The sequence below is a fragment of the Mobula hypostoma genome, chromosome 29, assembly GCF_963921235.1.
Source record: "Mobula hypostoma chromosome 29, sMobHyp1.1, whole genome shotgun sequence".
NCBI classification, from domain to species: domain Eukaryota; kingdom Metazoa; phylum Chordata; class Chondrichthyes; order Myliobatiformes; family Myliobatidae; genus Mobula; species Mobula hypostoma.
In genome coordinates, this window is record NC_086125.1 from 384707 (window position 1) to 402793 (window position 18087).

Below are 18087 nucleotides of genomic sequence, written 5' to 3' on the forward strand. Positions count from 1 at the left end.
TCCTTTCTATTGCATTAATCTCCTCTCTAACCAGCAATGCCACCCCACTTCCTTTTCTTTCATGTCTATTCCTCCTGAATATTGAATATCCCTGAATGTTGAGCTCCCATCCTTGGTCACCCTGGAGCCATGTCTCTGTGATCCCAACTATATCATATTCATTAATAACTATCTGCAAATTCAATTCATCCACCTTGTTACGAATGCTCCTTACATTGACACACAAAGCATTCAGGCTTGCTTTTACAACACTCTTAGTCCTTATATAATTATATTGAAAAGTGGCCCTTTTTGATTTTTGCCCTGGATTTGCCGGCCTGCCACTTTTACTTTTCACCTTACTACTTTTTGCTTCTATCCTCATTTTACACCCGTCTGTCTCTCTGCACTTGTTCCCATCCCCCTGTCACATTAGTTTAAATCCTCCTGAACAACAGTAGCAAAATCTCCCCCTAGGACATTGGTTCTAGTCCAGCCCAGGTACAGACCGTCCTGTTTGTACCGGTCCCACCTCCTCCAGAACTGGTTCTAATGCCCCAGAAATTTGAATCCCTCCCCCTTGCACCATTTTTCAAGCCACGTATTCATCTGAAATATCCTCCTATTTCTACTCTGACTAGCACGTGGCACTGGTAGTAATCCAGAGATTATTACCTTTGTGGTCCCACTTTTTAGTTTATCTCCTAACTCCCTAAATTCACCTCGTAGGACCTCATCCTGCTTTTTATCTATATCGTTGGTACCTATGTGCACCACGACTGCTGGCTGTTCACCCTCCCACTCCAGAATGTCCTGCAGCCGCTCAGAGACATCCTTGACCCTTGCACCAGGGGGGCAACGTACCCTCCTGGAGTCTCATTTGCGGCCGCAGAAACGCCTATCTATTCCCCATACAATTGAATCCCCTATCATTATAGCTCTCCCACTCCTTTTCCTTCCCTCCTGTGCCGCAGAGCCACCCATGGTGCCATGAACTCGGCTGCTGCTGCCTTCCCCTGACGAAACACCTCCCCGAACAGTATCCAAAACAGTATATCTGTTTAGGAGGGAGATGACCTCAGGGGACTCCTGCACTACCTGCCTACTGCTACGCTGTTTAGTGGCCACCCATTCCCTTTCTGCCTGTGTAGCCTTTACCTGCGGTGTGGCCAACACACTGAACGTGCTATTCACGACTATCTCAGCATCGCAGATGCTCCAGTATGAATCCAATTGCAGCTCCAGCCGCTCAATGCGGTCTGCCAGAAGCTGCAGCTGGACAGATTTCCTGCACACATAGTCGTCAGGGACACAGGAGGTATCCCTGATTTCCCACATGCTGCAGAATGAACAAACCACGGGGCCGACCTCAGCTGTCAGGACCTACCCAATATGCTACAGCCTTGCTGTAGGTACAGGGAAAACCTTGGTAATGATGTTATTGAATATTTCATAGATGTTGGGGTATATGAGTCAGGAGGGGAGGGGTGGAGTTTTAAGTTAGAACAGGGTAATAGGCAAAGACAGCAATTTGTTTTGAAAGTGCTGACATTATTTATTTCTATTACCATTCAATACAGAAATAGAAGGTGATTGAATTTGTATAAAGTTTAACCAAATAAATAAAAATACCTACCTTTGCCAAGCCAAGAAATCTGGGCCAATTTTCTGACCTGAGGTAACAGTAATACAAGCCTAAACTGATGCAGTGCTGCAGTTCCCAATGAAATAATCAGTGGCTTCAGAAGTGATTGTTATGCCTTTTGTTTAGTTGTTAATTGTAACAAGTTCATTTTTCAGAATCCGATTTAATATCATTGGAATATATCATGAAATTTGTTGTTTCTGCGGCAGCATTAGATTGCAATACATAGTAATAAAAACTGAATTACAGTAATTATGCACATAATATTGCTAAATTAAATATATAGTTCAAAAAATAGTGAGGTAATGTTCAGGGGTTCAATGTCCATTCAGAAATCTAATGGCAGAGGAGAAGAAGCTGTTCCTGAATCGTTGAGTGTGTGCCTTAGGCTCCAGTACATCCTTCCTGATGGTAGCAATGAGGAGTGGGCATGATCTGCATGATGGGGATCCTTAATGATGGATGCCACCCTCCTGAATGGAGGCGAGGTGAAGTCAGGATGGCGCTAAACAGCGACTCCTTTGTCTGCATCTTTGGAAACAGCTCTATTTCTATCTCTGAGATCTGATTTTTTTTTCCTTTTCAGGGTGTGGGGGGTTCTTTTGAAGACCCTGACCTGGAGTTACACTCAGACTTTGGCTCTTTGTGGGAATGGGACCCACTCTCAGGGCCTCATGACTGGCTGTTTTTTGATATCCCAAGGATGTAGCCTGGAAGACGAGTGAGCCTTCAGGGTTCCGAGTTTTTGTGGCTCTGGAGACGGGCTGATTCTAGGCTGATGCCTTTGACTGAAGTGTCGTGGGAGAACACAGAACATCGGGAGCAGCAGGCTAGTTACCAGACGTTGTGTGTCCAGAGAGCTGCGCGTTTTTGGTGGTGACTATCTGGGCACAGAGCATGGAAAAAGCAACGCAACAGACTCTTAACATTATAAATCAGCAAGTTGATTGTTGTGTCTTCCCACTCGCCATGAAACAGGGACACCCCTTTTTCCCTTGGGGGGACAGAGAGGGATCCTGTGGTATGTCAAATTACTGGGTGAACGAGTTGTTTTTGGGGTACTGCAAGTCTGTGTCTTTATTGATGCTTTGCTGCACACTTGAATGCTCAGTGGAGGGTGCTGATGCTTTTTTGCCGGTGGGGGTGGGCTGGGGTTGTTGTCTTGCTGCTGCTTGTATAAGGGAGGGGGAATTGGGGGGACTTCGGGGTTCTAACGTTTAACTGTCATTCATTCTTTGGAGCACTTCTGTTTTTGTGGATATCTGCGAAGAAAAAGAATTTCAGGATGTATATTGTATACATTCCTCTGAAGTTAAATGTATTTATTGAAACCTGTTGAAGCACTGCTCCTTGAAGGTGTCCTGGATGCTATGGAGACTCATGCCCAGGATGTTGACGCAGCCATCTAGAATGCTCTCCATGGTACATCTGTAGAATCTTTGGTGACATATCAAATCTCGTCAAACTCCTAACAAAATGTAGCTGCTGCCGTGCCTTCTTTGTATCTGCGTCAATATGTTGGGCTCAGGATAGATCCTCGGAGATGTTGACACCCAGGAACTTGAAGCTCTTCATTATTCCCAGTTCTGATCTCTCTGAGGACTGGTGTATGTTCACTCTTCTTACCCTTTCTGAAGTCCACAATCAGTTCTTTGGTCTTGCTAATATTGAGTGAAAGGCTGTTGCTACGGCACCACTGAACTAGCTGATATTTTTTACTCTTGTACGTCCTCTCATCACCATTTGAGGTTATGCCAACAATTAGCAAATTTACAGGTGGTGTTTGAGTTGTGCCTAACCACACAGTTATGCGTGTAGAGGGAGTAAAGCAGTGGACTAAGTACACAACCTTGAGGTGAGCCAATCAGAGAGGTGGAGAAGTTATTTCTGATGCACAGACTGTGGTCTTCTGGTGAAGAAGTCAAGGATCCAGTTGCAGAGGGAAGTACAAAGGCTGAGGTTCTAGAGCTTTTCAATCAGAACTGTGTGAATGATGGTGTTAACACTGAGCTGTAGTAAATAAACAGCATCCTGACACAAATATTACCATTGTCCAGGTGATCTAAGGCCACATGAAGAGCCAATTGTATCACATCCACTGTAGACCTATGTAGCAATAGGCAAATTGCAGTGGGTCCAGATCCTAGCTCAGACAGGTGTTGATTCTAGCCATAATCAACCTCTCAAAGCACTTCATCATCATAGATATGAGTGTTACTGGTTCATAGTCATTAAGGCAGCTCACTCTGTTCTTCACAAACATGAGGAAATCTGCAGATGCTGGAATTTCAAGCAACACACACAAAAATTGCTGGTGAACTCAGCAGGCCAGGCAGCACCTATAGGAAGAGGTACAGTCGACGTTTCGGGCCGAGACCCGAAGTGGGAGGGGGAGGGGGAGATCCGAAATGATAGGAGAAGACAGGAGGGGGAGAGATGGAGCTAAGAGCTGGAAAATTGATTGGCAAAAGGGATATGAGGCTGGAGAAGGGAGAGGCTCATGGGAAGGGAGGCCTAGGGTGAAAGAAAGGGGGAGGGAGGAAGCCCAGAGGGCTTCTCTTCTTCTTGGGCACTAGCATGACTGTTACCTTTTTGAAGCAGTTGGGAACTTCGAACTGTAACAATGAGAGAGTGAAAATATCTTTGAACACACCCACCAGTTGGTTGGCACAGGTTTTCTGAGCCCTACCAAGTTTTCTATTGAGGCCTGGCCGCTTGTGATTGTTCATCCTCTTGGAAGACAAGCTAATGTCAGCCTCCAAGACAGAGCTCACGTGGTCACCGGATGCTGCAGGGATCCTCATAACTGTAGTTTTATGCTGCTTTTCAAAGTGTACATAAAAGGCCTTCAGCTCATCTGGGAGCATCCCTGCCATTCATGATGTTAGGTTTCGCTGTGTAGGAAGTAATGGCCTGCAAACCCTGCCAGAGTTGATGTGCATTTGGTTCTGCCTCTAACCTCAATCAGACTTGTTCTTTTGTTCTTGAAATAGCCCTCCATAAGATGCACCTGACCTTTCTGTATACACCTATCCTCATTATATGCAAGGGATACCTTCCTCGAAGTTGACGCATAATGTGAAATCGCATAATGTGAATAATTATTTAAATGGAGAAAATAAGAATGCGTTCCAGAAGGCTTCCCAAATATGTTTTATCTGTAACTTATTCACATTTTTATACCAATACGACACAAAAGCAGTACTACAAGACAACATTTGTATTATATTTAATCAATTTCAGGTAATATTCAATGTAATAAATCATAGAAAGTTAACATCCGAGGGTGTACAGTACTCACTAACAGTGGCAGGTGTGTTCGCTCTGGGAGATGAGTGGTTGTTGTGGTGTCGGGCAGTTTTACACGGATAAGGTGGATGGTTGTGGTCATCAGGATAATATCAAGCACAGCAAGGGGTGAAGAAAGACTCACAGAACTCTTAGAACTGCCGGCAGCAGAAGATTACAGCGATTTGAAGAAAGTGGTGAGGGTTGTTTGCTTGGCAGCATTTTGTTTTTCAGCATAAATTTGCTTGTAGGGAAGAAGGGTTAATGGCAGGGAACGACTGAAATGTTGACTCCGTTCTAAACTTGGGTCCATGTCCATCGCCATTTGTGCCAAGTGTTCCGACTTCCACCATTCCTTCAGCGTTGGTAAACTCCCGGGATTTTCAAAATCATCTGTTGCTTTCAGCATCTGAGAGATAGTTCGTCGTAAAATAAAATACGCACACCTTGAATGTGGATCACACCGGTCGAGTGGTTGAACCAGCGATGTTGTGTTAGGCGGCAGGAAACGCACTGTTATATTAGGATGAATGCTGTCCAAATGTTTAGGATGGACTGGCGCATTGTCAAGCAACAAAAGAACTCTAAAGGCAAGATTCTGTTCCCAGCAGTAGCGTCCCAGAGCTGTGTTACCTTCAGCTGATGCCACGCTGTTTATAATTTCCAACTTTTTTTCAAGTGTTAAAGCGGTTCTCTGCCGCTCAGCTGACAGTCCAACACATGACATCGGATGCTTAGGAGGCATAATTAAATATTTCAAGCACAAAATCACTGCACTGTGGGTAAAACCAACAAAAGTTTAAGATCGCGCATCCACACCTTGCCAAAACCAATGCGAGAATGGCAGGAGTGAAATTGTGAGGCACGTGCACCTGACTTGTATTGGCGGGAAAACGGTGCTTCTCGTCCCAACAGTGAGACTGTGAAGCTTGCGCACCTGACTTGTATTGGAGAGAAGGCAGTGCTCCTCGAATACTGTGATTTTTGGATGCATATAACGAGACGTTGGTAGAACTAGGTTCCTCACATAACTGTGAATCCCCATAGTCTGAAGACGCATATAACAAGGATAGGGTGTAGTTCTGGATCACCAGACTTGAATGCCACAGATCAAGCCCTCAGCAGAGTACGACACTTCTAGTTCATCCACAGCTTTTGATTTGGGTATTTACAGTAAGTTCTCATATGCACACATTCATTTGCTCGGGTTTTAATTAAGTCAGTGACAGCTGTGGAGTATTCATTCAGACTCAAGGATGAATCCCTGAATAGAGTTCAGTCCACCAGCTCAAAGCAGTCATGTAAGCGCCCTATGCCTTCTTGGTCCTCATTACTCTTGCTGTGGTCTTCAGTCTCTGCCTATACTCGGAGAGAAGTACAGCCTGTCTTTCCAAAGAGTGTACACGGAACAGCATGGTAGGCAGTCTTGATCATAGTGTAACAGTGGTCCAATGTGTTGTTTCCTCTAGTACTACAAGTAATTTGTTGGTAATAATTTAGAGACTTGTTCAAGGTGGCCTGGTTAAAATCCCCCAAAATTATGGGGAAGACATTAGGGTGCACTGTTTCATGCCTGTTGATTACATTGCTCAGTTCGTCTAGAGTTTGTTTGATGCTGGCCTAAGGTAGGATGCATACTGTTACCAGGATGATGACAGAACTCTCCCACTGCAAATAAGATGAACAACACTTGATCACAAGATGTTCCAAGTTGAGTGAGCTGGACTGGGACAGCAGCACCACATTCATACACCAGAAAGGTGATCATACCTCCTCTGCCTTTGAAAGATTCAGCTGTCCTATCTTGGTGGTGAATTGTGAAGACCTGAGTTGTATTACTGTGTCCTGAATGGAATCAGAATCAGGTTTAATATCACCAGCACATGCCATGAAATTTGTTAACTTTGTGGCAACAGTACAATGGAAAACATGATAATAGAGAGAAAAAGAAAACTGAATTACAATAGATATATACATGTATTAAATAGTTATATTAAATAAGTAATGCAAAAAAAGAATTTTTAAAAAAAGTAGTGAGGTAGTGTCCAAGGGTTCAATGTCCATTTAGAAATCAGATGGCAGAGGGGAAGCTGTTCCTGAATCTTTGAGTGTGTGCCTTCAGGCTTCCGTACCTCCTTCCTGATGGCAACAATGAGAAGAGGCATGTCCTGGGTGGTGGAGGTCCTTAATGATGGAGGCTGCCTTCCTGAGGCACTGCTCCTTGAAGATGTCCTATGGAGGCTAGCGCCCATGATGGTGCTGGGTAATTTTACAATTCACCCATGTACAATAGCACTCCATACCAGATGGTGACTTGCCCAGTTAGAATGCTTTCCATAGTGCCTCTGTTGAAATATGCGAGTGTTTTGGTGACATTCTAAATCTCTTCAAACTCCTAATGAAATATAGCCACTTTATAGTTTCATCAATATGTTGGATGCAGGTTAGGTCCTCAGAGATATTGATACCCAGGAACTTGAAATTGCTACCCCTCTCTACTTCCAATCCTTCTATGAGGACTGGTGTGTGTTGCTTTGTCTTGCCCTTCCTGAAGTCCACAGTCAATTATTTGGTCTTACTGCCATTGAGTGCAAGGTTGTTGATGCGACACTACTCAACTAACTAGTATATCTTGTTCCTGTACATGCTGTCATCACTGTCTGTGATTCTGCCAAAAATGGTTGTATCATCATCAAATTTAAAAATGGTGTTTGAGCTGTGCCTCGCCGCACAGTCATAGGAGTAGAGTAGTAAGCTAAGCACACATCCTTGAAGTGCAGTAGTGTTAATTGTCAGCAAGTTGGAGATGTTATTTCCAATCTGCACTGATTGTGGTCTTCAAGTTAGGAAGCCAAAGATCCATTTGCAGAAGGAGGTACAGATGCCCATGTTCTGTAGCTTTTCAATCAGGTCTGTAGGAATGATAGATTGAACATCAATAAGTAAGCATCCTGACATAAGTACTTGCATTGACCTGTAGATCCAAGGCTGCATGGAGAGCCTATAGACCTATTTTGGCAATGGGCAAATTGCAGTGGGTCCAGGTCCTTACTTCGGCAGGAGTTGATTCTAGCCATAACCAACTTCTCAAAACACTTCATCACCGTAGCTGTGAATGCTACTGGATGATAGTCATTGAGATAGCTCACCCTGTTCTTCTTGGGCACTGGTATAATTGATGCCCTTTTGAAGCAGTTGGGAACATCCGACTGTAACAATCAGAATGACAATGTCTTCGTACACTGCCACCAGTTGGCTGGCACAGGTTTTTAGGGCCTTGCCAGGTACTCCGTCAGGGCCTATTGCCTTGTGAGGGTTTGCCCTCTTGAAAGACAGCCTGACTTCGGCGTCCGAGACAGAGATCACAGAGTCACCAGATACTGCAGAGATCCTCATAGCTGTAGTTTTATTCTCCCTTTCAAAGTGAGCATAAACAGAGTTAAACAGGCCTGCTGCGTTCACCAGCAACTTTGATGTATGTTGCATAAACAGAGTTAAGCTCATCTGGGATACAGCATCACTGTCATTATTGATGTTGGGTTTTGCTTTATAAAAAGTAAACTTGCAAACCTTGCCAGATTTGACGTGCAAATGATATTGCCTCCAACCTCACTCGGAATTGTTTCTTAGCTCTTAAGATAGCTCATCGCAAGTCATACAGGATTTACTTGTACAGACCTGGATTGCCAGACTTAAATGCACAGTTCTAGTCCTCAACAGACTACGAACCTCCTGGTTTGTCCATGGCTTTTGATTTGGGTATGTACAGTAAGTTCTCATAGGTGCACACTCATCCACGTAGATTAAATGAAGTTAGTGCCAGCTGTGGTATACTTGTTGAGACTCAAAGATGAATCCCTGAATGGTGAGGCTTTTCCAAGTCTCCATAAAACAAAATATGCAACAGCTTTTGATGTCCCTCTAGTACAGCACTCTTGCTCTTCAATTTTATTTAGCTGAGACTGTACATTTGTCAGCAGGATAGTTGATATTGGGAGTCGAAAGCCATGCTTCTTTAAATGAACTTTTAAACCAGCATGGTAACTTCTCTTCCACTGTCTTTAAGGGGAACGGCATCAGCAACCAGAGTCTGTTCAAGTTTCATTGACTTTGAGTAGAGATAGATTTTATAGTCACCTTAAAATTATGTTTCTTGCTGTATAGTCCATAGATGTAGCTGTGGTTTTCAGCCGTAGCAGTCTAAAATGGGAATATTTGATTTCCATTGAAGCTGCTCACACAGGTAGCCTTCTTAATGGTGCCCTAGAAGTATATTATGTCTAAAGCTGTTTCTTAAATGCAAAACTATCAACATTTTCATCTTTTCAAAACCTCTCGCTTAGTGGCCGAAGTTTCACTGAGTAGTTGTGAATGCCAAAGACATATATAGAAATATTCAATTGCCCTAACCACACCAATTGATTTAAACCTGCTGCAGTTCATCTTTGCAACATTGCACTTCTTCCGGTCTGCTGGCATTTCATTTGGTGTACAGGATTTGGTTTTATAAATGCATGTGAAACCAAATACAGACCAAGTAGCTTCTTTGCAGAACTCCTATATTCAGTGCATAAAGGTGATGCTGAGGTTCCAGTTTCCCGACATTTTAATTCTATATTCCCCTCCTATCTGTCTGTGGCTTCTACTCTTTTAGAGTGAAGCCCAATGTAAGCCTGAAGATCTGTACCTTATTTTCAAGGTGATACATGACAGCCTGTAAACAGTGGTATCATCTGGGCAAAAGTGGCTCCACTCTATCAGCGGCCAATCCTTTGTGCTCATTATCCCTCCCACAGCCTCTTTTTAACTTGTAATCAGCTTGGTTTCTCACTGTGTCTGTTCTAACAAAGCATCTGCAATTTGAAAGATTAACTGTTTCTCTTTCCACAGATGCACCCTGACCTGATGAGCATTTCCATCTTATTTAAGAGATAAGACCATAAGACAATGAGATACAGGAGCAGAATTGGGTTATTTGGCCCATTGAGTCTGCTCTGCCATTTCATCATGGCTGATCCATTTTTCCTCTCTATCTAGCATCTGTAGTTGTGTTTTTTCTCATTTTCAAGGCAAAGAAGAGAATGGATGGAGTTTTTCTGAATTACAAGGTTATAAGATTGATCTAAATCATCAACAATCAGAAGAGGGTTATTTAAGGTAATATGCCAAAATGAATGGCTCAGATCTAGCACTCGACATGGTGAAGAATGGAGTTTGCAGTTTTCAGAAGGGTACTGGTAAATAACTAATTGTAGAAAATACACACTTAGACAACTTCTTGTGTCTCCAAACCATTGCCTACGTACAGGGGAAAGTAGAAGACAAATGATATGAAATGAATTGTCCTTCATAAGAGTGGTACAGATTGACTGGGCTGAACGAACTCATTCTGCATTGTAATACTGTAAACTAACACTGACCAATAACCAATTTGTAACCTGCTAGGTGTCACAAAAACAAAGAAAGTATCACTTTGACGAAAAATCCATGCAGAAGAAAGCTCTTCTGAATTTTCTTTGACAGCTTGTTTCTTGCAGAGTCTCCTCCTCCTCCTCCTCCCCCTTGCTGTCCTGTGCCTTAAGGTCAGCACTTCCACACTCATTGATGACAGAGCCAAACTTTTTGAAAACTCATCCCTACAACTGTCACAACCAAAAAGTACAACACAGTATTGGAACAACACAATATCAAAAACAGCATCTATTTTTTTTATCACACAAAACAATTAACTAGTAGAAAAATATTCAATCTTCAGTATTAAAATGACTCCCTGCAAAGATAGCTGTTAGTTTTCTAAGATTATTTATGTTAAGCAATTTCTCTGTGACCTTGGGAGAGTTGGAACGAACTTGGAATATAATGAGCATATGATAAGAGTAGAACTTGCAGATTTTGAAAGTTCTGCAAAACTTTACAGATCCTACTTACAGACACTGTTTGAAGTGAATCTGTAATGCTTGTTCTTTCACCATCTTTCAATACTCCGAACAGAATAAAGGCTCGACCTTCAACATTTTTTCCATAAGTGTATCTGTAATGAATAAGACCGGGAATAAAATGCCTCCAAAGCAAATGGTTGATGTTTGGAATTGTCACAGCACGGAAATCTTTTCATTCTCATGTCCCATTCTTTCAAAAAGTAATTTGCTGAATAGCTTATTCAATTCTCTTTTGAAAACACTGTTGCCTGTCAGAATATTTCTCTAAGATTCTCGCATATCCCCCCTTGCATCATTTATCCATGGTTTTAAATCTATCCCCCAGTTTTTGAATCATCCCTTGATGGTGAACAGCTTTCCTCTCCCTTAGTAATCTAAACCGTTCTTGATTTTGAACCACCTCTCATATCTCCTCTCAGTCTCCTTTAGCTCAAGGAAACAAGTGCATCAAATCTAGAAGCTGAAACATTTCTTCTAAGCTAGGGATCATTCAGGAAAATTATTTCACCTGACCTTCCTTCGGATTGACACACATATTCCTTCTACTGTTGCAAAATGCTTACTAAATTTGTCCGCCACTCCTTTGTCCTGCCTCACTTGCGTCATTTTCCACTGGACTAATATCCACTCATGGTATATTTGAAAAAACTTTTTGTACCTCTTTTATATTATTAGCTAGCTTACCTTCATATTTCATCTTTTCTATCCTTATGGTATTTTTAGTTGCCTTCAGTGCTTTTTAAAAGCTTCCTAATCCTCTAAGATCCCGCTAATTTTTGCTGTATTATATGCCTCCTCTTTGACTTTTATGCTGTCTGTAACTTCCCTTGTCAGCCATAATTGCCTCATGCTCCCTTTAAAACACTTCTTCATCGTTGGGATATATCTATCCTGCACGTTCCGAAAATCCCCCAAAAACTCCAGGTGCTGCATTTCTGCCATTATCCCTGTTAGTGTCCCCTTCCAGTCAGCTTTGGTCAGTTTCTCTTTCATGCCCCTCTGATTTCCTTTACTCCACCGTAATAAGGGTGAAGAATGCAGGATGAAGGTGCTGTATTTAAATTTGCGTAGCATTCGGAATAAGGTGGACGAACTCATGGCGCATTTAGAGGTTGGTCGGTATGACATTGTGGGCATCACTGAACTGTGCCTGAAAGAAAATCATAGTTAGGATTTTAACATCAAAGAATATACTTTGTATCGAAAGGACAGGCAGGAAGGATATCGGTGGTATGACTCTATTGGTATGAGATGGAATTGCATCTTTAGAAAGAGGTGGCATAGGGTCAGAGAATGGTGAATCTTTGTGGGTGGAGTTAAGAAACTGCAAGGGTAAAAAAAATTATAGGAATCATATATAGGCCTCCAAATAGTAGCCAAGATGTAGGCTTGAGATTGCAAAGGGAGCAAGACGGCATGTAATAAGGGTAATGTCACAATTGTAATGGGTGACTTCAATATACAAGAGGAGTGAGAAAATTGCAAGAGGGAATTTGTTGAATGCCTACGAGATGGCTTTTTAGAGCAGCTTATGCTTGAGCCTACTCAGGGAAAGACTATCTTAGATTGAGTGTTGTGTAATAATTCAGATTTTATTATTCAGCTTAATGTAAAGGAACCCATTGGAGGCAGTGATTATACTATGATTGAATTTATAAAGCAATTTGGGAGGGAAAGCATGTCAGATTATCGGTATCACAATGAAATAAAGGGAATTACAAAGGCATGAGCTTGCCCAGTGGATTGGAGGGGGATACTGGCAGGTGGCCAAGTGGTTAAGGCGTTTGACTAGCAATCTGAAGGTTGTGAGTTCGAGCCCCAGCCGAGGCAGCCTGTTGTGTCCTTGAGCAAGGCACTTAATCACACATTGCTCTGCGATGACGCTGGTGCCAAGCTGTATGGGTCCTAATGCCCTTCCCTTGGGCAACGTAGGTGCTGTGGAGAGGGGAGACTTGCAGCATGGGGAACTGCCAATCTTCCATACAACCTTGCCCAGGCCTGCACCCTGGAGAGTGAAGACTTTCCAGGCGCAGATCCATGGTCTCGCAAGACAAACGGATGCCTTTTTAAACTGGCAGCTATGGTGGCAGAACAAAGGTGGCTGAAGTTTCTGGGAATAGTTCACAAGATACAGGGATAGATATGTCCCACAGAAGAAGTTCTGAAATTGCAGGGCTAGGCAACCGTGGCTGATAAGGGAAGTTAAGGACTGCATAAAGCCAAGGAAAGGGCATATTAGGTAGCAAAAGTGATTAGAAGTTGCCTGACTGGGAATTTTTAAAAATTCAACAAAAGGCAACTAAAAAAACCTGCAAGAAAGGAAAAGATGACATATGAGGGCAAACTAGCTGATAATATAAAGCAGGATACTAAAAGTATTTTTCAGTTATATAAAGAGTAAAAGAGAGGTGAGAGTTGATATTGGACTACTGGGAAATGATGATGGTGAAGTAGTAATGGGGGACAAAGAAGTGGTAGATGAACTTAATAAGTACTTTGCTTCAGTCTTTACTGTGGAAGACACCAGCTGTATGCCAGAGGTCTGTGACTGTCAGGGAGCAGGAGTGAGTGTCATTGCTATTACAAAGGAAAAAGTGCTAGGCAAACTGAAAGGTGTTGAGGTGGATAAGTCACCTGGACCAGATGGACTACATCCCAGAGTCCTGAAAGAGGTTGCTGAAGAGATGACAGATGCATTGGTCCTGATCATTCAAGAATCATTTGATTCTGGCAAAGTCGTGGAGGACCGGAAATTCCAGATGTCACTCCACTCTTTAAGAATGGAGGAAGACAAAAGGGAGGAAATTATAGGGCAGTTAGCCTAACCTCAGTGGTTGGGAAAGGGTTGAAGCCCCTTATTATGGACCAGGTTTTAGGGTACTTGGAAACTAATGATAAAATAAGTCAAGGTCAGCATGGCTTCTGAGAAGGGAAATCTTACCTGACAAATCTGTTAGAATTCTTCGAGGAAGTAATGAGTAGGGTGGACAAAGAAAAGGCAGTGGATGTCATTTACTTAGATTTTCAGAAGGCATTTGATAAGGTGCCTCACATGAGCCTGTTTAACAAAATAAAATCCTATGGTGTTATACGAAATATACTGGTATGGAAAGAGGAATGCTGACAGGCAGAAGGCAGTGAATGGGAATAAAGGGGGCCTTTTCTGGTTGGCAGCCAGTGATGACTCAGTGATGCACACTGGAACTCTCTAATTGCGCTACAAGATCATCGGCCTGATTCCATATACTGCGTGCGTTCAAAGACATTTAGTCCTTTATTCATCACCTTTTTAATTTTACCTCCATGTTACACTTCAACTCGTACCAGTTTTGCCCTATCATCAGCCTCACTACACATTGCATCTATTTGTATAGCAATTGCCCTATCCTCAGCCCTATCATTCAGGTTCCCATTCCCACGCCAAATTAGTTTAAACCTTCTCCAACAGATCTAGTAAACCTCCTGCAAGGATATTTGTTGCCAAGGCCTCAGGTATATACTGTACTTTTTGGACAGGTCAAAACTTCCCCAGAAGAGATCCTAATCACCCAGAAATCTGAAACCCTGCCCCAGTGCTAATTCCTCAGCCACACCATCATCTGCCAAAACATCCTATTCAATGGCTGCTCTGCTGATACTTCCCCTCTTTTTATTAGCTCAAATAAAACTCACTCCTGATGAGACTTACAGATTTCAAATGGATCCCATCCTGCATGACATACTCTCACTCACTACTTCAAACAAGTATGCCCTTGAAATAAAAGAGAGGTTTATTCAGGTTCCAATTCAACACTGGCCAACACACAGCTCCCCCGCAATTTCCATATGTCATTTAAATCAATGCAGAAATGAGAGTAACACGACACCCAAATTATGCACAAGTGGTGTCAACAACTCTCTCCCAATTTATCCAAGAATCCCATTTTCTGATAGAAGGCAATACCAACCTTGCAGTGACTGTAACATCCAATTCCTTGTCATCAACATAGAAAAAGGGCTGTTGTGAAGCCAAGGTAACTTCAAAGCTTGGCAACACTGATAAAGATACAAGAAAACCAATAATGTTTAACCCCATGAACAATACAAAGGTCTTAGACAATGAAAATCTGTATCACTTCTTATCATGTCATCCTCATAACTCTTTATAACAAATCGATTAATTACTCTTGTGGGTGCAAAAATTACAACCTGTGATTAATTCAGTTCCCATTTAAATGTTGCCTTTAATTTAGCAAAATGGCTCCATTTGGATCTCAATAATGCAATCTTGTATGCTAAAACACATAAAGAGTTATTAGGATTAAAAACAAACATATCTGAGAGATACTTAATAAATTAGACACTATTCCAATTTTGGAGAAAGATCATCAATTTGAAACATTTTTATCTCTCCATAATTGCTATTTGACCTGCTGAGTATTTCCAAAACTTGTTTTTTATTTTAGATATTTTATTTTAGATGTGCTATTTTGCATTAGAATATATTGTTGCATATGACAAAGAGTTGGTCAAGCTGGAGATACAAAGCATGTCCCAAAAAATAATGTAGAATGTTTAAAGAAGTAACTGCAGAAATTGGGGTCTTGGCAGGTGAAGGATTGTCCGACAATTAGTGGAACAATGGCATTCATAGACATTAAAGAAGTGGATGTAGGAGGAATGAAGATACCTCAGAGGAGTAGAGAGCTGAAGAAAACTATGGTGCTGTGGTGGGTTGAAATTATAGGTTGCAATTACACCATCCTCCAAGGAAAGCAGATTAATTGGAAGTAATTAAATGTGACCTTCTTAGGTTAGGATCCCTGCACTGATTTGGGTATTGTTACAGCAGATAGTTTTAAAGCGAGTTTAAGGCACCAGCATTGTAAAAGAACTGTTGGTGCACTTGTTCAGCTTTCTGCAATGTGAATACAGTTACCACTTCCATCTCATAGATGTGCTGCTTGCTTGAATCTTGCTGGTGGATATCAAAAGGTGGGGCATTTGTAGAGTAGGGAGGAAAAGACCTACTGGAACATTAAGAACTGAATTATATACCATCATCCAAAATACTTGCTTTAACATGCAATTGACAGAAGATATTTCAAGGTAGAAACATCTCACACAAAAACATTTTCCTCTGGGTTTCATGTCAGCTATAATCTTTCTATCAAAGGAAACTATACTTTTACCTTTAATTTCATTCATCATGTTTAAATACAATATTTTATTTCCCTCACCGTATTCTTTCACTTCAAATTGAGTTGTGAAATTTGCATCAGGGGCATCTTTGTAACTTGCAGAAATCTTCCATATTCCAATACTGCAAAATATAGCTGATATTAAACCACTGAATTATATGAATTTTTTGCCAAGTTTTTGAATATTTGTGGTTAACAAATCAACTTCTAATAAAAATATTTTCTCCTTGAAAATCAATAAAAAGCCTCTCTTCACTACTGTACTGACTTACTGTGAGATATTCTAAAAGGCACAAATAAATTAGATTAGAAAACAAGTCTGGAACACACTTGAGATTATTGGACACACCATCGTGCCAGTGCGAAGCATTCCACTGCCACGGGCATGAATGACTTCCGTCTAGTTGCACTCACCCCCATCATTGCAAAATGCTTTGAGAGACTGGTTCTATCACATCTGAAATCCTGTTTGCCCTCTACCCTGGTCCCCCATCAATTTGCCTATCGCACCAACAGGTCAACAGAGGGTGCCAACTCCATGGCACTTCACTCTGCCCTGACCCACCTGGACAGCTCCAGCTCTTACGTCAGAATGCTGTTCATTGACTTTAGTTCGGCATTCAATACTGTGAACCCCTCCAAGCTGATCACCAAACTTTTCTAGCTTGGTATCAGCGTATCACTCTGCAATTGGACCTTGGACTTTCTGACTAACAGACCCTAATCAGTTAAGTTAGAAAACCCCTCCTCCTCCATTCTCACCCTGACCACCGGCGTGCCTCAAGGCTGTGTGCTGAGCCCTCTTCTGTACTGCCTTTTCACCTATGACTGCATTCCTATACATGGTTCTAACTCCATAATCAAGTTCACAAACGACATCACGGTGGTTGGCCTGATCAGAGGGGATGACGAGACGGCCTACAGGGATGAGGTCCAGCACCTGGCCCTGTGGTGTGCCGACAACAACCTGGCCCTTAACATCCAGAAGACCGAGGAGATCATTGTGGACTTTAGCCATGCTAGGAGCCACCCACATGTCCCCATCTACATCAACGGAGCTGTAGTGGAGCGTGTACCAAGCTTCAAATTTCTTGGAGTCTACAGTTCCGAGGATCTCACCTGGTCCCTGAACGCCTCCATCCCGATTAAAAAGGCACAACAGCGCCTTTATTTCCTTCGGAGCATCAAGGAAGCTCACCTCTGTCCCAAGATACTGATGGACTTTTACCGCTGTACCATTGAGAGCATACTCACCAACTGCATCTCAGTGTGGTATGGTAATTGTCCTGTATCGGACCGCAAAGCACTTCAGCGTGTGGTGATAACTGCCCAGCGGATTATCAGCACACAAATGCCCACCATTGAGAACATCTACCATAAACGCTGCCTGGGCAGGGCGAAAAGCATTATCAAGGATGCATCTAACCTTAGCCATGGACTTTTCACTCTCCTCCCATCCAGTAGGCCCTACAGGAGCCTTCACTCCCACACCAGCAGGCACAGGAAGAGCTTCTTCCCTGAGGCTGTGACCCTGCTGAACCTCACATTTCAGCGCTAAGCAGTATTGCACCCATATTGTACTGTCTCGGTACTTTTATATTTGTGTGCTGTAGCACTTACTTTTTATTCGCAGTTATTTTGTAAATAACACTATTCTTTGCATTTCTGGTTAGATACTAATTGCATTTCATTGGCTTTGTATCTGTACTTGGCACAATAAAATTGAATCTAATCTAATCTAATCTAATTAATTTTAGCTGACAAGGTGAAAATTGGGACAGGATATTTTGACTCAGAATAACAAACCACTTCTTCCTGAAATACACAGGAAATGGCCAAAATTCAAAAAGCCTTTGTAAAATAAATTCATTATTGGGATCATCCAATTCAAGGTGTAGGAGTGGATTGGGTAAAAGCAGACAAGCACAGTAGTCTTTATGCTACCTTGGGGAACTTGTGTTATATGTAATTTGATTTTGAACTGAAAACCTAAAAGTTAAGAATTAGATAGCACACAAACCAGGAAAGGATATTTAAATACTAGCTTTATGGTCAC

General features: G+C 42.1%; 1 protein-coding gene across 1 annotated transcript in view; it reads right to left on the reverse strand.

Moving 5' to 3' along the window:
• Window positions 1-18087, reverse strand: part of LOC134339400 (complement C3-like) — a 219169-nt gene that overhangs the window by 178577 nt on the left and 22505 nt on the right. Inside the window, exons 6-8 of the mRNA XM_063035863.1 lie at window positions 16071-16153; window positions 14799-14886; window positions 10841-10943 (exon numbers count right to left, since the gene is read on the reverse strand). Of these exons, the coding sequence (XP_062891933.1) occupies window positions 10841-10943; window positions 14799-14886; window positions 16071-16153 (274 nt within the window). The remainder of the gene's footprint in view (window positions 1-10840; window positions 10944-14798; window positions 14887-16070; window positions 16154-18087) is intronic.